This window comes from Toxotes jaculatrix, chromosome 10 (genome assembly GCF_017976425.1).
Source record: "Toxotes jaculatrix isolate fToxJac2 chromosome 10, fToxJac2.pri, whole genome shotgun sequence".
In the NCBI taxonomy this organism is placed as follows: domain Eukaryota; kingdom Metazoa; phylum Chordata; class Actinopteri; family Toxotidae; genus Toxotes; species Toxotes jaculatrix.
In genome coordinates, this window is record NC_054403.1 from 18180258 (window position 1) to 18202550 (window position 22293).

The 22293-nt window shown below is 41.0% G+C and overlaps 1 protein-coding gene across 2 annotated transcripts in view; it reads left to right on the plus strand.

Annotated features, from left to right (window-relative positions):
* inppl1b (inositol polyphosphate phosphatase-like 1b) overlaps positions 1 to 20347 on the plus strand; it is a 28471-nt gene extending 8124 nt beyond the window's left edge. For both annotated transcript variants that reach the window (XM_041047951.1, XM_041047953.1), the window contains exons 5-31: positions 4400 to 5565; positions 6802 to 6865; positions 8865 to 9003; positions 9136 to 9256; positions 9524 to 9664; positions 9856 to 9943; positions 10071 to 10148; positions 10424 to 10561; positions 10729 to 10843; positions 10937 to 11037; positions 11124 to 11226; positions 11329 to 11525; positions 12414 to 12531; positions 12698 to 12794; positions 12904 to 13042; positions 13188 to 13287; positions 13485 to 13573; positions 14464 to 14545; positions 15004 to 15093; positions 15192 to 15305; positions 15390 to 15478; positions 15579 to 15666; positions 16152 to 16304; positions 16727 to 16808; positions 17230 to 18025; positions 18111 to 18226; positions 19516 to 20347. In XM_041047951.1, the coding sequence (XP_040903885.1) occupies positions 5429 to 5565; positions 6802 to 6865; positions 8865 to 9003; positions 9136 to 9256; positions 9524 to 9664; positions 9856 to 9943; positions 10071 to 10148; positions 10424 to 10561; positions 10729 to 10843; positions 10937 to 11037; positions 11124 to 11226; positions 11329 to 11525; positions 12414 to 12531; positions 12698 to 12794; positions 12904 to 13042; positions 13188 to 13287; positions 13485 to 13573; positions 14464 to 14545; positions 15004 to 15093; positions 15192 to 15305; positions 15390 to 15478; positions 15579 to 15666; positions 16152 to 16304; positions 16727 to 16808; positions 17230 to 18025; positions 18111 to 18226; positions 19516 to 19609 (3669 nt within the window). In that variant the 5' untranslated portion in view covers positions 4400 to 5428 and the 3' untranslated portion in view covers positions 19610 to 20347. The remainder of the gene's footprint in view (positions 1 to 4399; positions 5566 to 6801; positions 6866 to 8864; positions 9004 to 9135; positions 9257 to 9523; positions 9665 to 9855; positions 9944 to 10070; positions 10149 to 10423; positions 10562 to 10728; positions 10844 to 10936; positions 11038 to 11123; positions 11227 to 11328; positions 11526 to 12413; positions 12532 to 12697; positions 12795 to 12903; positions 13043 to 13187; positions 13288 to 13484; positions 13574 to 14463; positions 14546 to 15003; positions 15094 to 15191; positions 15306 to 15389; positions 15479 to 15578; positions 15667 to 16151; positions 16305 to 16726; positions 16809 to 17229; positions 18026 to 18110; positions 18227 to 19515) is intronic.
* Positions 20348 to 22293: the final 1946 nt, after the last annotated feature.

Genomic DNA, 22293 nt, shown 5'->3' on the forward strand with positions numbered 1-22293 from the left:
TCACAGTGGGGCAAATGTAAAACTGTCCACTAACATGAGAAGGAAAGATTTCTCACTGTCTATGACATAAAAACATTTAGATGTGGTTTTCAGTGGCTCAAAGATAAAATACCATACTGAAGAACTTAACTTCATTTCTTTGCACTAAGCTGTGAGTTTTAAAATACCATTAGAGCCTCACTGAGGTTAAAACATTGTCTTATGAATAGACTGTGTGTGAATGTGCAAGGACTTCCTTTCTTATAGCTTAGAGAGGAGTAGAGTGGTATTAGTTGGATTTTGGTTGTTATGGTAGCCAGGGCGACAGATGGCTCCTCTGCCAAGCTCCATACAATCTGTGCTCATGGCAGGTTTACAGAAATCTAAGTGACCTGCTGACTTACTGCTGTACACGCAGCAAGGCTTTGTTGCTAGTATCACTTTGATTACAAAATCATCATGCCAGACAATTTTACAGTTTATGGTTGTGACCAAGATTCAGCGAGTTAATACTGTCAAGTACACTGTGATGGCGGATTTATGTTTACCGGTAGTTTAAGGTGACACAAAGATATAATAAACTGGATTAAAATTGTGTTGTGGCTTTACCATTAAATCAAGTACCAATTGAGTGAAATGTGCCACTTATACTATCAGGCCCCAGTTTGGGCCAGCATCCTAGATATTTGCATATTGTTGGCTGTCCTTCCCAAAGTCATGAACTTTGAAATATTTAACTTTTTGAGTTGACAAGGACTATCTGACTCCTTTAGTTTTGATCTGACAGAGGCTAAACCACCTCTTCTGAGGCGGAGGTACAGGCTTAGCCTGGCTTTCATGTCTTCCACATTCATTGGCCTTTAGAGGATCTAGCCTCTGAATTGGCATACAGCTATAGAGGTAAATCCATTTGGTGGATCAGTAGAGGATCTTCTCACTTACTCAGCCAGGTGTAATTGATTAATTAATGAGTGAGCTGAATGATGGGTTTTGTGGGTGGATTGCCACACCTTGGCTGTCAAAGATAATGAATTCGTCTGATGGATGTTCCTGTTAGCCTCCATTCAACTGTCTTATGGGGGCAAGGTTTGAGATCTCTTTAAAGCTGCCCACACAGGACAGCACTGCTGTACAGTACACCCCCGGATCATCCGCCAGGACTTTACAGGGAATCACAAAGTTAAGCAGTTTAGTACGTTAAAGCTTCTTTCATAATCATTCGACATTAGTGCTCTGCATATAACTTGCGGCTTCACACTTATAAGTACGACTGTAATATTTATATCAGTGAACTGAAATTCAAGACAGCAAAAAAACTGTGGAAAGCAGTAAGAAATTCAGGTAAAGAAATCCCTGTCTGGCTCTCAGCTGAAGTGCCAGGCATTTAAATTTCCTTGCATTTAAAATTCTTCTGATACAGTCTCTCTCTGATTCACAAAGAAACCAACAACATCATCTGGGTTGAAGTAGACAAAGGGAAACAGCGCGACCTAAAAGCTTTACACCTAATGGGCATTTAGTTACAATTGGTTTATCTTGTTGATGAATCAGTGGAATTAAAGTGATACTTTGTGAAGATAGGTTTAAGCTTAGTTTAACTGTTAGCCATTTATGAACTTTGTGAAGTGAATGAATGAAAGGTAATGTAGCTTACAACTGCTTCATGTTCATTCCTCCAATGGGCTTACCAAGTCACCGTTCAGCTCTGGGACAAAATGCCATGAATCAGAGCAGTGGATGTGAACATATGACCCAGACTTAAGTACATTGTACTTTTAGGATTTGAATCAGCTCAGGCATTTTATTTAGTCAACTCTTCAGATTCATCATTGTGATGGACTGTTTGTTATGGTGTAGCTACTGTACAGAGGTCTGAGTTTTTTGTCCACTCTGTTTACATGGAGCTGTATTTTTGTATACCACGTAATAATATCCAGGATAAAGCCACTAAAAAAAATCTAAGTTAATCTTATTTTCCAGTCTCTTCGTGGTGAACTGTCTCTCTTGAGTTTTCTTGTTCCAGTTTTGGCTGTGCAAGGTTACATACAGTCACATAAGCCCCTTAGAAGTTAATCTGGGACCATTTTAGCCAAGCACTATATATGGCCAGTCAACATTGCTGACTACTCCCAGTGCATTATAGCACCATGGTATTACCACTTCTTAACAACAAAGTCTTCACTGTGTTGCTAAATTGAGGCAGTGATGCAATGTTTGTGACTCAGTGCTTACTTATGAATGATGGCGAACTGTGTGAGGTGAGGTTTTCATCCAGTGTAACCTTCAACAAAGATTTGTTGATGTGCAATTATTATTAGTCATCATAATTACGAATGAACTGGACACCTGTACATGGCTAACATTTATTCTGAGTTTATACTTGTGTATAAACTCAGCATCAAGCACCAACTACTACAAGGATGTCACCTGTTAGCTTTCTGTTTCTTATGTTCTACAACTCTCATGTGACCATTGGGCATGTTTATTTTTAGCAACCGCTACTCATTAACTCAGCGCAAGTGATGCTGAAACTCAGAAGGGATAGTTGTTATGAGCATATGACCATTCACAGCCAGAGCACTCATTCACCATCAGTTTCTTTTTCATGACGTAGCATATACGGGGACTATGTTGTTCATTTAAAAAACATTTGAATTGATTTGAATAAACACCTGCTGTTTTAGAATGTCCTTTAGTTTTGTATAGTCGGTTCGTTCTTTCATGAAGGTGGAACATTTAATAGAAATCATTTCCATATTTAACTAATTACTTTCTCTTATTATATTACTATATCTTGGCTCTATATAATGATGGCCTTTCTTGCTGTGTGGCCTTGATTATATAATATCAAGTAAAGGTTAGGTCTTCCCATCAAAGTGCTGTTCAATATCACCCAAACAACAGCTCTTCATCTAGCTCCATCTTCAACATAGAGAACTGAAATTAAAGAGACCGTTTATTTATTTAAATTCAAAAGCCAATCTTACATCCTGCTTGGAAAGTGAAAGTAAGCAGGTGGCTCTTAGAAATGGAGCACATCTTGTGGTTTCAGTGTCTGTCCCAGTATCCTTTCCAACTCACTGCTTGCATAAGCGGAGCATTTGGTACAAACTGGACAGAGTAACAGACAAGAGAGGAACCAAATCAGCATCAGACAACTGCTGTTTGTGAGAATGACAAATGGGATTTTGGTACTTATGATGATGAAGTTATGTGGTTTTGGTAAATGTTATTAGCCCCCTATCAGAGATCAATCTTCATCACAGCTTGTGTTCTGACAAGGAGTTTAAATCATTTTCAAGACTGTGAATTACTAATAATAAATAAATAAATAAATAATAATAATAATACTAAGAAGAAGAAGAATGATTTGGCTGGTAGGTCCACCAATTTGGTTCAGTCAGTATGTTTGACTTTTAATCTTTTCACCATCTCCAAGTCAAAAGGTTGGTTTATGACCAAATTTACAAGATAACACACTCAAGTGAGATGGTCACTGTGCTAAACATTGCTGCTGAACACCAACTGCTAAACATCAGCATGTTCTCACTTACAATGTGAGTATGTTAGCGTGCTGATGTTAGCATTTAACTCAAAGCACCGCTGTGCAGCCTCACTGGCAAAATACTGCATATTTTTCAATTATATGCTGTAGACAGCACATAGCAAGAAGAACTGATTACAGATTTAGGGTTAAGAAGATACGTCAGCGGTTGGGGCTGGACTTGTGTCTCTTTGTTTTATGGGGGCTGTGGTTGGTGGTCGGCACATTTCTGTGGAGCAGTGAGAGGCAGAACAAATATGGGACCAAACAGCTTCCCACAGAGTTATATGCTCCAACTAATGGAGAAGGAGGGAAGTAGGAGGGCTGAATAATGGGCGATGTTTCTAGGAGAGCAAAAATAAGAAAGTCGGGGATGATCATAACCATATGGAGACTGCGTTTTGCTGAGAGGGAAGGAGTGAGCAAGAGAGGGAAGGCAAGTTTAGGGAGAGTGACAAAAGAAAAAAGGTTGGGACAGGAGAAAGAAAGGGTGGAAGAAAGTAAGTATGCCTACCGGTGGTTGAAACATCTGAAGATAAAGATGATAAAACAAAAGTAAGAAACTGGGGGTTAGTCAGGCAGCTCACCTGTGAGTGGAAAGCTGTGTCTCCTGTTTGGAATTTGCAGAAAGAGACAGGGCAGGGTCTGAGGGAGGAAGAAGAAAATAGACGGGTGGAAAGAGAGAGAGTGAGAGAGAGAGAGAGAGAGAGAAAGGAAGCAGTCTGCTGTTTCACACACTGGTGGTGAAGTTGAGCCCCTCGCAAGCATTCTCCTGGCTATGTCCGCCATCTGGAATGTCGAGTCACTTCCTCTGTCTGCCCTGTGCTCTAACGGGGTTGTCCTCTGCCTCTCTGCTCCCTCCCTCTGCTCTGACAGCACTCTGAAGAACCGCTGGAGACCACGCCAGTGCGGACGGGACTCTTCTGACAAGACACACAAGCCAGCACACAAACATCCAGCATGAAAGTGAGACCCCTGGATTAGCCCACATCCAGCCAGACACACTCTAAATGGAATCTGGGCCTGGAAGAAGCAAAGACGACTGCAGTCATCAGCTGAACTTTTTGGAGGGTGTTCCTATTCCCTTATATGGAAACAGAGCTGAGAAATCATTTGAATTAGTCTGGTTTCTGTTGCATGCCTGTCTGGTTTTAGTGCTGACTGAGTTCCATCTGGTATGTTTCTCTCTCTGCTGTGTGTGTGTGTGGGTCCCGTGTGTGCGGCTTGATTTGTTTGTTTTGCCTTCTTAGTTCTTCTTTTCCTGTTGTTTGCATGTGGGGTTTTTGTTTTGGGACAAGAGGAGGGCTTGTGTTTGTGGTTAAGCTAGAGGCACCGTCATTGCCTCAGGGCTGGCTGCTTCATTCAGACTCTGCAGTACCTATTGCTGTTTTTTCTCTCCCTCCTGTGCTCTGCTGTTATGATCTGTGTTTGTTGGAGCAACACACCCACCTGGGTGCAGCAAATTGCAACCAAAAACTGAAACAGGGTCTCGGTACAGGAGGGTATTATCAGAAAGGTGGACTGGAGCTCTTGTTGGGAAGGAGGCTCTTGTTAGAGTGGACTAACCTCACGATCAGCTGGATGCCACTTCTTTCTTCCTACAGTGCAACAGGATGTGTGACCCGAAAGGAACCAATAGGGACCCAGGAAGTGCTAGCTAATGAGGACAAGGTGCTGGGTTGTCTGTTTGACACTTTGATCATGAAGAAAAGTATCATGGGAAATTATTAAACACTTAAGTAGACCCACTCAGCACTGGCTGGCGCTGACAACTTCAGTGACAGTCTGCCAGCATCATGCCATCTGAGCAATTCTGACAGTAAACTTGCGCTATACTTGTGTTATGTCAAGTTCATCGCCTCATGTGGATGATTTGTATGAACATATCTCTCAACATTGAATGCCATGGCTACGGCAGCATGGTATCATCGTGACATCAGCCGTGTGCATGCAGAGGACTTGCTGGCACGGGCAGGGAGGGATGGCAGCTACCTAGTGAGAGACAGTGAGTCTGTGCCAGGAGCCTATGCATTGTGCCTGCTGTGAGTATACACACACTCACTTACACCTACAGCCAGTTTATCTTACCACAATCAACCATAATTGCCTATACCAGACAGTTTAAGCTACTATGATACCTTAGGTGGTACTTTAATGTTTTTGTAAGTATGCAGCTTTTGTTAGTAGTGATGTGTAGATCCAAACTTCAAGGAAAGCTAAAATGTGAGGGAATGTGACTCTGCACTCAACAGAAATGATTTATACTTGGTTAAATGTTACTGTATAAGCCTAATTTTATGAGTTCCACCTTCTTGAAACTATTGCCTGAATGGTTCACTCAGGATTTCCTGGATTAGTAAATACTGTCCCTATATGAGAAGAAACAGAAAGTAGCTCTACTTTATGTAAAACCACACTAAATTATCTAATCTTGTGAAACTTTAGATTTTGGCATAAAGGTTTGGAAACTATTCATAAACTCAACATTTCTGTCCCCATCTGTAAATTGATTCAGCAGCTTCACTCACCCTGTCATATCCATCACTTTCACCATCACCTGCCAGCAGGCAGCAAAGGAACTCTTATGGCTTAAAGTACTGTGCGTAAATTCTGGGCCAGCCTCACCCATACACCCTCTCCAGACTAGTCAGACTGTCCTGCCCGAACACAGTCCATCTCAGCCAGTCAAACCCTGGCTCAGGACTCCCTGTTTCCCCTCTTACCCCACTTTCTTCCCTGGGGCCCCTGAAAGAGGGCGGGAGCTCCAGCGACCGCACTACGCTGACTGCTCATCAGCCCCAGCCAGATACATTCCTGAAAGCTGAGCCCGGCCGCTCGCAGTGCTCCCTTTCTCCCTTCGTTCTTTTCTGAATATCTCATTCCCTCTTTTAGTGTCTCAGATTTCTCCACACTTTTGATTTGTATTCAGTCATTGTGCTATCATGGTTTGTTCATGTAGTACACGGTAGCTGACTGATTTAAAAACTGCCATTCAGCTTTACCTGTTGCTTGGAACAAATTCCTCTGAAGTCACTGATGGAGAAGCTCTCATATCTGTGTGTCTCTCATATTGAATAAGTAAAACAAGCCACGTCATTACTGATCTGTAAAACAACTGGCGCCTCGTTAAGAAAGTTACAGTGTTTTTAACTATAGTTAGACATCTGGTCCTTATTTAAACAATAGATTTAAGTATATTTTCCCTTTGAATGTCTGCTCAGAAGCGTGTTGCGGCAATTTGCAATGCCATTAATAAGAGCTTTTTTTGGTTTCCAAAGGTTCCAACGTCATGTTCACACCTATCGTATTCTTCCCGATGCAGACGGCCTTCTGGCAGTTCAGGTGAGTGTTCGTCGCCACATGACACCGAATCCTGTGCCTGACAGAAAAGATCAGAGGAGAGAGAAACACAATAGATGTCTGAAGTCTTGGCACAAACTGTACACGTAGAGAGAAACACAGCCGGTGAGATGGAGTTAGAGGGATCAAACAATGGTTTGTTATTGCCTGTTTTAAGGAGAACAGGAACGTGTTTGTGTTTCTTCTCTGTACAGGCTCTGTTACAACTCCAGTAGCCTTGTTGTTTGAATGGCATCTCTGCCATGTGGCTGCATGCTTGCAGCATGAGCTCAGCAACACAGAGGAGAAATTGTTTTTATGTCTCAGAGATTCCTACTCAACCCACACACTAGGTCATTGACCAATGGGTGTGCTTATTTGTTATGTGTATGTATGGGGGTGTTTGTATTAGACATAATGAGTCTGCTGGATGTGGCAGAGTTTAAGCCAGTGATGGTGTGTGTCTGTTTTTCATACTGTTAGGAGGGGGGGTCATATAGTCAGCAAATGGCCTATTTATTAGACCATAGAATCTCACACAAGCACAAAGTTTGTAACCACACAAGCACACATATACACAGTGGGTGAGAGGAATAAACATTTTCTGGGTCTAAACCGCAAATCATCTGTGGCTTTTTTTTTTTAACTATGTCTGCATATTGAAGTCCAATAATGAGTTTAATAACGATTGTCTGGCAGTTGTTTTCAAGTGTTTGACTTGGAAAAATGCTTTCAAATGAAGACCTTAAACTCTGTAGCTATTTCAGTTGTTTTTCCACTGCCATCAGTATAAACCTCCAGTACATATTTTCCCTCACTGGATTTGCTCCACTAACTCACAAGTCGCATGCTTGCCTTCTTGTTTTTCCAAGAGGGCCATGGAGATATTTTGGGGCCCATTTTGTCTCTCACTGTCTCTTATTCCTTTTCATTTCTTTTTAATTGCTTTTCAAGAGATCCCTGCGGTATAAAAATTACTGTTTGAAGAGGCCCTGGCAAAACAGATAGGTAGCTTGAGTCCTTCACTGCAAAATGAAAACAAAAACCTCCAAGTAGAGGACACAGGAAAAGAGTGCTCTGCATTGTGGTCTAATGTATACCATTTTGGTTTTGTTCATTTGACTACTTGTATATATGCACAGCACCTGTGCTCAATGTGTGTGTGTATTTAATCTTATTTTTTGTTTGTAGTGCTTTGAATCCCAGTGAAGTATAGAGGTGCAGGTTTTTGTGGAAACTTTGAGAGCGGTCTTGCTTGTGCTTGTGGCTTGAAGCTACGAACGAATGCATATAAAAACTTCTATGCTAAATTTTTATGGGGCGGCTTTTGAGACTGTTGGGCCATAGTGAAACATGACAGCCAACTGCTGCTGTAGTCAGGAAGTAGCTGTCAGTGATGTCACCCACGCTGTGGGGTGCAGGGCATGGATTTTTAAATCCCCCTGGGACTCCTTTTTATCACAGTGAATCATCTGCATGTGCCTTTTTCTGTCAAATAAATACTTCTGCTTTGTTCTTCTAAGTAAGAGCACGGAAGGGGTGGGAGTTGGGGTTCCTGTGCAGAAACATCCACAAGCAACCACTTGAAATTTACAAGTTAAAATAAGACAATTGTCCATTGTCCTATCTAATACATATAGGACAATATATAGACATTAGATTAAATATATAAAATGTCTTTCCATGGTATTTTCAAAGACCTCATGTCAGAGTTTTTTTATTCATAATCAAGTTTTAGAAAGAATAAGATTAGATCATTATGTCATTATATTACTCAAAGTAAGTTTGTCAAAACAAATAAAGAACATCAATGCAGATATTGTTTCTGAATTCAACATCAGTGTGTTGTGTGCTTGTACAGTATGTGTCTTTTTTTATCCACTGCTAATTTGTTTACAGTTTCTGTGGTCTTTCCAGTTTGTGAATAGAGCAGTGGCAGTCTGTTAGCACAGTTGATACAGTAAATATCCTCACTGACTTCTGTTGTGTGTGCATATCACAGACAACACAGGGGGTGCAGGTAAACTGTTTCCGGACACTGGAGGACTTGGTGTTGGGGTACCAGCATCCCCACAAAGGCCTCGTCACACCTCTGCTCTACCCTGTTCCCCGTGACACAGAAACAGGGGATGAGAGCTCAGGTGGGCCCATAAGCTATTATCGCAGATAAATCCCCAAAATGTTAAATACCTAAGTACACTATATTGTGCATAAATAATAAAATATTCATTGCTTAGTGTTAATGTTTGATTTGATGTTTCATAAATGCACAGATGACGAGAGGCCGCCTCCAGTTACAGCCTCTGCCAACACAGCGCTTTTATCAGGACCACCAGCTAAACCAGGCCCTCCTGCCCCATTCCTGGATAAATTACACGAGCTGAACACATCCAGGTATGATTATCCAGCTTAAATGTTAAACAGTTACAGAGAACCAAAACTCTTTCAGAGATGTCCCCTGTGTACTGCCTATCTATGTGTAGCTTTCCTCAACATATCTGTGTTCTGTTTGATGTGTGCTTTTATTTATTGACAATATCAGATAAATGTATAAATATGGCATTCAAGCACAGAGAAGCCTGAGGAAGCAAATTGTGAAATGACTTGCACAGTTTACAAAGTATTACAGTCTGAATCGTACCTTTTCCATCCTGTTTGCAGTACTGCGGGTGACGTGATTGGTCTGCTCAATGACTACCTCTTCAGTGAGCTGCCTCTCGACATTGAGAATGTGCATAAAGGGGCAACAACTCTATGCCACCTCAAGCGTACTCTGGGTACCGCTTGCCAAGGCCTAAACAAGTTAGCATCATTCTGCTCTTAATGTTAAAGATGAACCAAATGTGAAGAATGCTATACATGAACTACTATGTTAGGCACTAAGATTACATAATATTGGAATGGATTTTTAATGTCCAAAAACTATTTTGGAAAATGTCCATATATTGATGTATGATAATTAAACAAAAGTTGTGACCTGATATGCTCTGCAGTGAGATTGACCTGACTCTGTCAAGTCTGGAAACCCTTGCCAAGGTCTTCGACCATCCTAGCTGCTCTTTAACACACACCAAGGCACAGGTACAGTACAAACCAGACAGTAATATTTTATAAGAACAGTAAATCAAATGGCAACCCAGAACTGTAGGAGGTGAAATGTTGCAATAAAAACAAAAAGTTAGACCTGTCTTTGTGTCTTTGGAATAAGGGTCCAGAGATGGACATAGACACCTTGTTGTCTAAGATTTCTGCGTTGGTCAGCCTCCTTTCTTCGCTGGAGAAAAAGGTTTGTTTCTGTTGGTGTGTTTTTCAAATGCTGTTATTCCTGAGCAGAGTGTCTTTTAATCTCTCCAGCTTTTATGCATCCACATTATTTTAAGGACATTGATAAAATCCACATTTGTCACAGTCCTTTAGCTTTCAGTTGCAGTGGTCTGTTGTCTGGGATGGGTGTTTAAAGTTAAATCTGTTCCCAGTGACAGATTTAAAAAAAAAAAAAAAGGCCAAACTTGTGAGGGACAATAGTCAAATTCTAACATTCAAAATCCTCTGCCTCTGTAGGTGTTAAAAGCACTACAAGATGCGGTGACCAATCACAATCTGGCAGTCCAGCCTAATCCACCCCCGCCTGAACCAACACCCATCAACATACCACCTGTAAAGAACCATGCCAGACCCACACCAGTCCACTCCTTTCAGGTAAGCAAGGGTGGAAAAGACACACCATTTTACAACCGGTAACATTCTGTAAATTGCCTGTTACTCAGTTACATTATATCTTAAAAATATATGACACAACGTAAGGAAAGCTGTACAGTTAATCTCGGACTATGTAACTGTATTAACAGTTGTTGTTGTGTTGCCAGGTGAAGATGGTGAGGTATGGCAGACAGACTGTTTCTGTTGATGTGGACACAGGAGTACTGCTTTTTGACAGGAAGGCTGGTTCTTTTGGTATAGAGAGGGTGTCACACGACAGAAGTAAGAAAATATAATCTTTTTAGTCCCTGTAACACTTCCCTTGCTTGCAAATATACTGAATAATTGTCTCTTGGTGTGGTTTTCATGTATCAGTCCTTCAGATTGTCAAGTTCCAGAGCAGTCCAGCCAAGGTACGCATGGTGGTTGACAGCCACCACAACACACCACGGGAGATGGCGTTTGAGAGTGCACGGGTAAGGCAGGTTAATTGGTTTTAATGTTTACTGCAATCCACCGTTTCCTCTCCCATAATTCTCTGAGTGAATGTCATCTCTTTCAGAAACGTGACTCCTTCTGTCAACTCCTCCAAATGATGAAAACCAGGCACTCTCATCTGAGTGAACCTGAGATGGTCTCTGTGTTTGTTGGCACCTGGAATATGGGTAACCACAAATGTGATGACAGTCTCTTTAACAGAGGTCCATGTGCTGAGGTAGAGGCAGAGGTTTATTTTGATGATTTATTGTCTTGTTTTGTGTAAACAGGTGGTTCCCCTCCTCCTCGCAGCCTGCAGACATGGGTGACCTGCTGTGGTTTGGGACACACCCCTGACGAATCGACCGCCTTGCTCCCGCATGACATCTACGCCTTGGGGACTCAGGAAAACCCTCAAGGGGAGAGAGAGTGGACAGAACACATCAAAGCAACCCTTCGCAGCTACACTCACATTGACTTCAAACAAGTAATTTTCCTTTTTCCAACTTTTTTCAGCTTCAGCAGTTCATTCTTATGTCAAAAGAGGCTGCATTATCCACCAAGCTATAATATGCCACTGAAGATAGATTCTCAGATTTACATGGCCGGAATAATTAAAGGGGAACTCTGTTTACAGATCTTGGGGAGTACCTCAGCATATGCAGAAAAAAAGTAGTATAAAACCTTTTACAGCTCCAGAGGGAGCTGTGCAAAGATAAATTGCCTCAAGTTTTAACTTTCCATCATGAGTACTACAGTTTTATAGGAGTGCAATGCAAAATCGGGGGAGTACTCTTTTTTATAAAAGCAAGGAGAGAAACGGTTTACTTATGTGATGCATTCAAATATATAACTATCCATTTACATTAATTCAAAGCTTACCTCGCTTTCCCACATGCAACTCACAGAAATGGACAAGCTAGCTGAATATAAATTGAGGATATTTCAACAGGCAAACATGAAGCGTGAGGCATGTCGTTTTCAGTCATCTCTGTAATGGTTGCATTTTAGTCTTACAGATGTGGTATTTTAACATAATGTAAAACAGTGCTTCTTTCATTTTTTAGTATTGTAAAAGTGAGGGAACCCCCATGTTTCACTTGGAAGGAAAAAATGTTTCAGCAGCACCTTAGATTATAAAAAAGGATTGTGAGAGTTTCTAATATTTTATATGACGCAACATCATCAGCGTTCCTGGTAATATATCTTAAAATATAATCTCAGTAATAAACTATGTTAGCAACATCAGTAAGCATCTGTTTTAGCTGCTGTGCTAACATTTTAGAGAGCCTGACTTCATAGCGGTCAATCTGTAATTACATGTTCTTTGGTTGGAAAGTGTTCTTCTACTGTAATGTGTGGTAATGTCCTGCAGGTGGCAGTACAGTCCCTCTGGAATATGAGGCTGGCTGTGTTTGTGAAGCCGGAGCATGACAGTCTCATCAGCCATGTGAACACAGCCAGTGTGAAGACTGGCTTGGGGAACACATTGGGTAGGCTGCCCTGCATGTACACACCATCACCAATACACACAGAGCAACCAGAGTAAATGTATAACATTGTGGCTGAGAGCAAAAAAATATCAGTGTATGATTAACAAGAACAAAACATGTTTTTATTATCATGGAGGTTTGAGGTTGAGTTTTTCTGTTGTTTTAGGAAACAAGGGAGCTGTTGGCGTCTCCTTCCTCTTCAATGGAACATCTTTTGGGTTTGTTAACTGCCACCTGACCTCTGGAAGCGAGAAAGTCCTGAGGTACTTTGCCCGTATACAGAGATGCAGGACCAAGTGTGTGTGTGCCCCTGTGCCGTATCTATGTTGTATTAAAACATTAATTCTATCTTGCGATGCATGTTATGTCCAGGAGGAACCAGAACTTCGTGGACATCCTCAGACTGCTGTCTCTGGGTGACAAACAGCTCGGTGCCTTCGACATGAGCCTGCGCTTCACTCACCTCTTCTGGTGTGGAGACCTCAACTACAGACTCGACTTGGATGCACAGGTCAGGCTGGCAATTATTATTTCTTTATCAGTTCTCTTTTTTTAAAAATTGTGTTCTGGACTTGCACCCTTGAAGACTGACTTGAAAGCACGTGTGGTATAATGCTTAATGTTTAATGCTTCTTTCTCATCCTCACTGACTCCAGGACATCCTGAAACACGTGTCTAAGAGAGAGTTTGATGAGCTCATGTGTGCAGACCAGCTGACCCGAGAGAGACACAAGAGGAAGGCCTTTCTCAATTTCAGTGAGTTTCAGTTTTCTATGGAACTTTGTCCTGTACTGAGAGCTATAAATACTATATCAGGCAGTTATTGCATAGGCACTTAAATACTGTTTTGCAGTTACAAAATAAATGATAAATAAGTACACTACCATTTCAATTTGACTCATCTTTACATTTGTTTAACCCACTCTGCACTTTTTCTGTTTATCATGGTTAAGAGGAAGAAAAGATTACATTTCCGCCGACCTATCGGTACGAACGGGGCTCTAGAGACTGCTACCTATGGCAAAAGTACAAGACTTCAGGGGTGAGTCATTTCTTGTTACACAAAAGCACCATGGAAAAACAGGATGATGTGTGCATCAAAGTATTCTTTCAGGAGCAGGTCAGCGGATGCATGCCCACAACGAAAATAACATCTAAACCTCTGAATAGCTGCCAAAAAATGTTAGGACACATACAGTAAAAGCAGTATTTCAGTAACTTCAGGGCTGCAGGGATAGCAATTTTGATATGTTGGTTGGTCCACCACTTTGGTCCAGACTGAAATATCTCAACAACTATTGGATGGATTGCAGCGAGATTTTTTTTGCGACACTCATGGTGCCCAGACAACGTATCCTAAAGATCTAGTTATGACCCGACAGAGCTGTTAGCATGTCTATAGACTCTTAGTCTTCTTTTTATCAGGTTCGTGATGATGATCTATTGATGCTAACATTGCTTATTTGTGTTCCTGTGATTAAATGTTTCTTTTTGAAGCCACTCAGTTTTGCATTATTTGTTGTGCTAGTATCCTTCACATAAAGATGCTTCTTTGTCTTATGTTGTGCCTTAATTGTTTTTCTGGTCTGGTACTGTCATACTTTCAGCATGTAGGTTTATTGTACTGTACAAAGTGCAACTACAAAGAAAATGCCCTAGAGGCCCATCGAAGTATACAACTGACTCTCTTGTTAAGATATTTTTATGTTTGAATTCATCCTATTTAAAGAGTCTGTGGGGATAGGTGGCTTTGACAACAGCTGCCATGTTCACTAAAAATAGGAGGCTTGGAATTAACGCAGTCTAAAAAAAGGAATGTCTGGCATAACAGGAATGAAGGGACCATTCACTGCACACATATCAGGCAATTTCATTTGTAGACAAACAAACATACAATATGTTGTTGATTTACATCTAAATCTGTTTCTGTAGGTGCGAGTCAATGTTCCGTCATGGTGTGATAGGATCCTGTGGAAGTCCTACCCAGAGACACACGTAATATGCACTGCATATGGTAAGAAGTGGTGATTTAATTAGAAAAGTAAACAGTAAAAAAAACAAATTGCTGAAGAGCAGCAAAGAAAGTGCAATGCTTCAGACTTGTCATAGACAAAAGATTTTATGCTGCATTCCCAAATTAGATTTTTTTTCTTCATTTTACTGCTATAAAATGACAAGAGCCCTTAAAACGAATAACGGTCCACACCTGCATCCTGGTCTGTGGTCCATTGAGAAACAATTTCCTCTGACTCACTTCTGTATCTCACTACCCACAACATTACAAATATTGAGTAGTAGCAGAACAACGTCTTGTCTCCTAAATCATTCTTTTGTCACAACGTGAAAGATCACTGGCAGGTCATCTGCCTTACAGCATTATTACATAATGTCAGCCACAGTAAATATTAGGTATTTAGTGTTTTTATTACTATTATAATAATAAATGAATATGGTGTATTTGTCTGTTACCAGGTTGCACAGATGACATCTTCACCAGCGATCACTCACCTGTTTTTGCCACGTTTGAAGTAGGAGTGACATCACAGTTCAGCTCCAAAACAGGTGCTGTTATTGTTGTGGCCCTCTGGACACAAACAGGTAGAATATGACTGAATGCCTTCTTGCAGTGAACGGCATTGTTATCCATTTCTCTTGCACAGATCAAAATCCAAGCATGGAGAGGGCCTGGATAGAGCTAGAAGGCATGGAGGCCATTGTGAAGACAGCAAGCAAAGCAAAGTTCTTCATTGAATTTCATTCATCTTGCCTTGAAGGTATGATGTCACACCAAAAAGGATTTTTTTTATCAAGCATTATGCAACACATCAGCAGAAATTCATTCATGTCTTTCTTTGCAGAGACACGACGCTCAAGTGAGAATGACTCACAGAGCTGTGATGTCCCTGGGTTTCTGAAACTTGGCTGGTCCTTCAAACAACTGCCCAAGGTTAGAGGCTCAGTCTGTTTAAAAATGGCTGAAAATATTTTATATACTTTGTTTTTGAAATTAAAATTATTCATTGGTGATTTATATATCTCTCCCATAGCTTCTTCCAATCATGTCTGACATGGAGTATCTTCAGGATCAGCATCTGCTGTTGTCTGTCAAGTCATGTGATGGGTTTGAGTCATACGGTTGGTCACAGGGCAAATTCATCGTCTTAATTAACTACTCCATTCATAACCGGTTGGCTACTCGGCTAATGAGTGCTCCTAAAGTGACAGTTTATCTGAGGACTTTTTAACTCTTACCACACGTGCTATCTACTAATCCAGATTCATCTTGAGTTTGAGCCCTAAAAAGTTTAGCTGCAGCATCTCTTTGGAAATGACGCATCTGTTTCTGAACAGTTTGAGTGACAACTATTTTCCACTGAGATGCACTTTTTAAGTCTGTGTGCAAAAGGAGAAAAAATGTTCACAGTAAAGTGTATGGGTTACTGTATATTGACTGTATTATCCTCTAAGTGCTCCAAATCAAATGCAACTGACCTTCAGCCTCCAGTGTAGTTGACCTACAGTCAGTCTGTGCAAACCTAAAGAAATCATGTCTGAGTCTAAGGAAATCATGCTGAAACTATCTGGATGAATCAATCATCTTTTAAAAATCTTTTTTATAGGTGAATGCTGTGTAGCTCTGCGCTCGCTCACTCGTGCATCAGAGCAGTTTGAGACATTTCTGAGTCACCGAGGTGAGGAGATGGGCTCCATAAGAGGACGGGTGAGAGTCCATGTGCCCAAGGACAGGCGAGGAACGCGCGAAAGGATCTATGGTAAGTCAGAAGGGGACTGGTACTTCCTTAATATCTCTGTCTTGCTTGCACTATCACTTCCCACTAAACTTTCATCTCCACTGTCACTGCATTCTTTGACTCTCCTGTGAGTCTCACATTGCTTCCTCTATTCGGTTCCTCAATGATCGCTGGCTTGGCTTTTCACTTGCTGGTATCTATCGACTGCTTCCTCTTTTGGCTCCTGACTGACTGACCATGACCAGATGCATCCTGAGACACTGAAACAGGACAGATGGGTATTGTGGCACCAGGTCAGGCACCATGAAAACACACACAAACACCACCATGCTGCGTGATTGCAAACTGACATAGCCTTTGTCCTAAACACACCACAAAGACTTTGAAGATGTTTTGCGCTTTATAAAATGTGTTGTTTATCTCCTGTGGTTTGACTTTTTCAGAGTGGTTCTGTTTTGAGAAAGATGACAAACGTCCTGTGAGGGGACACATGTCTCCTGCATCCACACGGGTCCCAATAAACAGGTAAGGAGCTCTTAATGTTTCTGAGCATCAGTGTAAAACCTTCAGTTCTCAAGGACAGGTTCTCTAGAGCTCTGATCCTGCTCACAATATCATCACTGTAAAAATCACATCCCAACTTTTCCAGGAACAAAATTTTGTTTTGGAGGTTTACAAATTGTTTTATGGTTTGAGCACATTTTACCTGCTGTGTTTTCCACATGACTAAGCTCAAAGTTAGATTAAATTTCTACTGCATGCCTTTGAGAGGAATAATATTTATTCAGAAACAAATGCCATGAGTGTGTGAAATGTAATACAGTGTATGTTATCTAAAGTGTATTGAAAACAGAGAATACTTCTTCATGTTATTATTTGGTTTGTTAAACAATAAGAGTGTAAAGCTACCATTTCAGAACTTAGATGACTCGTACATTCATTGCAGGTCCTCTGCAGTTCCTCCGAAACTAACCCCGAGCAGCTACACCAATCCCGCCTACTTCATCTTTGAAGGTGTGTCAGTGGCACACAGGGTGGAGGAGGCTCTTCCCCAGCAAAAGGACCCCCAGGTAATCTGGTCTGGTAAGGAGGCCTTGCAGCTCCCAAAAATCTCTGGACGTCAGGGCTTTGACAGAGGACTCTGTCGCAGATCGGACTTTACAGAGATTGAAATTCCAGCCATCCTGCCCCAGTACACTCCAACCAATGACCTTCATAAACCCCAAACCAACTCCTCTTATCAGCTTTTTCCTGCCAAAGACCCGTGTCCCATATCTCCACCCTCGAGTAATACCATCTCACAGTACCAGGAACAAACTTCACAACCCAGAGACAAATACCAAGGTAAGAATGTTGTTCAGGACTCCATACTGCCTGAGAAGAACCTGAGGAACTTGTATATGAATCACTCAGCAATCATCAGGGAAAAAGCCAGAAGGGATCAACATCAGCTTCTTCCAGAGAGGACCAATCCTATCCGGGCAGCCAAGGCGCCGTCAGCTCTTCCCTACACGCCAACACACTTAGCACGCTGTCAGGCTACGGCTACCTGGATGGTGGATCCGCAGCCACCTGGGCCTACAGGGGACAACTCCCTCACTGCTTTGCAAATTGCCAAGTCCCTTAGCGAAGTTGACTTCTTCCCCACAGAGCAGAAAGGCCCAGCCATACACAACCAGAGGCCAAATTATAGAAATGGCCCTTCAATGCATGGAGATAGAGGCTATGGCTGGGAGAAAGAGGTATGCCACTGCTCTCAAAGACAGTTTTTGAAAGACGTAATGCCTGGTTCTCTGCAAAAATTCCTTCTTATTTATCTCAATGCAGGTGTCCGTCCTCCAGGGTGCACCGGAGACAGTGCAGGAACTTCTCAGTACTCTGGGTCTTCAGAAATACACCCTAGGACTCAGCCTCAATGGCTGGGATGATCTGGATTACTTCAGGTAAAATGATTTTGGATAGCGTGTTCCACAAGCCGTACCCACATTGGCTCATTTCATAGACAGGAAAGAAATACTGTGATTGCTGTTACTGCACACATAATACTAACTCCAATATAACCCATCTATTAGCAACTAAAGATAAATATTTTTTTTTAATCGAAACCAAGATAGCAGTTGAGAGGTGGGGGTGAAACCTAAATGCTAGTTCTATTATTTGCAGTATTAAATGTAACATGAAAGTTGCCACCACAAAAACCTAGTGTTATTTTCCACTCTTTTTTTTTTTCAAACACATTTCTTGGTTTCTGTGTCACTCTGTGGTAAATGCACAGAATTGAAACACCCAGAGAAACCAGAATAAAAATATAGGACAGATGATGTGAGAAACTGGAAACACTGATGAGTCATGTCAACACCAATCTCATTTGATTCTTACTGTGAGAAAGATGCACTCGTTTTGTAGAGATAACTTTGGTGGTCACAAGACAGTTGCAATAATCAGCTGAAGGGCTAATCAAATTACTAGTGTGCATGTGACAGTCATGCTCATCTCAGTGAGATGACTTAAAATTACTGTCATGTTAGCAGGTAGAACTTTACTCAGATGTAGTAAATTGGTATAATAAATTTTAAAGTTCTTAGAGGATAGGTTCACTATTTTTCAGTGGTCATATGCACATGTACATAAAAAAATAGTTTTTGCTTGCTGTAATCATTCCTGCTGTTCGCTTGTTTATGCAGTTGAAGCATAAATAATGGTGGGCAAAATCTATCGTGTAAAAATACGTTTCTGAATTTAATGTGAGTAACTTCAAACTTTGTGTTTCCCTGAACAGTGTTTCTGTGTTGAGCTGCAGTGCAGGTATAATAACACAAAGAAGGAAATTCATACCGAAAGACCGAAACTTAACAAGATACTCTCTTGATCTGATGAAGTCTGTTGAAGCCTCATACTCACTTCAGATAGACTAAAACATTTTTGCATGGAGTGAGGGCTGGATTTTACCCCCCCCCCCCCCCCATCTCTTACATTGGAGGCATGTTAGAAAGGGATTTGGTTGGCTGGAATGCTAACAACAAGCAAAAACTGTTTCAGCTGGCATGTGAGAATTGTTTTAAGAGTACAGAATGCAGTACTGTCCCCAGCATTAAATACTGTGCATTCATTTATACCTCGTACATCTATATGAAGATGCTGATGCCATCTACATTTACAAAAATTTATCAGACTAAAAAATTACAAAATTATGAAGCAAAACTGACTGAGTGAACAATCCTCCTCTCTACAGCGGCATCACTGAGGAGGATCTACGTGCTGCAGGAGTGACGAACCCCTCGCACCGACGCAGGATCCTCGAGAACCTGCCCAGGAACTGGAACTGACATACAGAGATGACAGACACTGATGGTGCCAAGCCTCGCAGTCTGCTCAATTCGAACTGGAAGAACCGCGAAGAACTGAGTGATGAAGAGGGGGCAGACTGATCGGATATCGATCACAGCAGCTGGACTTTACCTCGGCCCCTGCCGTCCTTTCATTTACTCAATCGATACTGCAACAGTAGTTTGTCCGTGTCAACACAAACAAAGGGAACACAACGCAGGAAGTACTCATTGCACAGTCTGCTTTATTCATCTGTCCATCTTGACAGATAATGAAAGAGGTGGGTGACATGAATGAAAAGCCTTTATGTATCTCGAGTTTCTGACACATGCACAAATGTTTATTGTCTCATTGATTTTGTTTTAAATGATTTTTAAATGACTATAAAAAAAAAATATAGGTCTTCAGCTTCCAGTGTTCACTCAAGGTTAGTGTTTACCATTTACCTTCATCCCTTCTACTGTGTGCTTTCCATTACTCTGCTACTATTGAGCCTGGACCTGAACTTGTAAAAGCCCTCTATTAAATCTATGGAGCATAAAATCCATAGTTGTACTTATCTACTGGAACATTGTCTGTAAAGTTGGTGTAGAAGGACCTGCCATATCTCATTTTGTTTACTGTCTCCTACTGTTGCTATCATGTTACTTAATCAGTACCTATGCCCACTGTGCATGTTTTATGCAACCTTTATGAAGTAAAGTGCATAAAGCAACTCTTGACTGTCACCAAGCAGGCACAAGTGTTATTTCATTCTGTCGAGCAGAGGCGGAGAAAGAGAAATCTCCTCTTCGTGTCTCCTTCATTTCACTGCTCAGATCACATCTTCACGCTATCCTGCTAGTATGTTGTTTAATGTCACCTAGAACTGAGGTGTATGCAGCTTAATGGACTAATGATTTTTGTGAAACAGGTAGTCTCTGCTATGAGTAGAGAGTTTCTAAAAACTAGATATACAACAAAAATGATTTTACAGCGACCTTCCTCAGAAGGAAATATTTAATTTGTAGGGCAGTTCTTCGTAGTAGATGGTCTGATATCCCACGGTGCTTGGCCAGATTTGCTGTTTTATTATGAAACTATAAATCCATTCCTGCCAAATGCGAGATGAGGCTTGTCTTTATGTGGAAGTCATCCAGGAACTACTCTCTGCTTTTATAAAGTGTTTGATTTCTCTTTTTTCTAGTTTATATACAATTCATATTTTACATTTTTTGTTGAAGTTACTGTAGTAGTACTGGAGTCTGGATGACTGACCAAATACCAATGCTTTTCAAACAACTTAAACTAATTACATCAGTTACATTTGTGAATATATGATGCTTGAAATAACAGACCAGTCCATGAACACACACATTAAAGTTGTATTTATCAGCTCACTTAAATAACAGACCACAGCAGGAAGAGATGAGACACATGTGAATCTGGTCCTAAAATTACTGTTAAATATTCCTGTCAGTGAGCGAGTGTCTGCGTTTTTGCTTGTTGCTTTCGGTTAAGGTAGTTACTTATTAAGACATGACCAAACACATCGCGCTCTCTCTACTGACAGCAGGTATGTGTCATTGACCTCCAAATAGTATCCCGACTGCAATGATGTCAACGCCTGAAAGCACAATTTTTAATTCATGCAAATGAGCTGGTTGCAAACTTCTAAAAGTTTGTCTTTTGAAACCTACATGTTTCATTTAAAAACAAAAAACCTTTAATTAATTGACATGAAGTAGATGGCTGCTGATCATGCAACAAAATTGTTTAGAGGAGTTATTTGCTTGAAAAATAAGATATTACAAAAAAAAATCTACATTCTGTGGTAAAGTAATGGTTTGATATTTTGTCTGTGCGACAAATACAGAGGATTCTCCCCTGGTTGCCTGTCGAGCTCGGGGTCTCAAGTTTTTGTACAGACCAAACAAAGAAGATAGAACTTATTAGTGATCTTTAGAGGTGCTGTTAGGTGGAATTTATCTTTGGACAGACCCAGGCTAGCTTTTTCCCTCTGATTCCAGTCATTTTTGGCGGGAATGGCATCAATCTTCAATCATCTAACTCGACGCAAGAAAACGAATATACATATTTACCAAAATGTTGAACTTCCCCTTTAACAATTTACAAATTAATTAATAATGTGACAAAGCTAGCTGTGTGTGCATGTTTGCGTTAACATGTGTTCCATCTGTGGTGCTGTAATTTCATCCACCCTGCGCTACACTCTGATTGGGTTTCTGATGGTGAACATGCTTTGTCAGTGGCCCACTCACATTCCTGACATCTCAACCACAGAAACCCAAATAGTACACAAACACAGAAACTCACACTGCCACCACCAAGCTGACCGACTCGCAGAGACGCTCATTACCACAAAGCCTACCCACACGCACACACACACAGGAGTTGCTTGCTGCATTTCTGAATTGCATGAAGGGGTCAGTTTCTAAATTTGGGGGCGAGGAGCAGTAAGGAACATTTTATAGCAAAAATATTACTGCAAATAATAGAACTTATTTTAACAAAGTATTTGATGTCTCATTCCTGACTTATATTTACAGCTTTACATTTACAGCTCATTTATATATATTTATATTGCTATTCTAAAATTGTTTTAATTATTATTTTCAAACATTCCTCTTTAACTCAATCAACTTTTTAAAAGTGGAAAACGCCATCTGAAAAAACCGCAGAC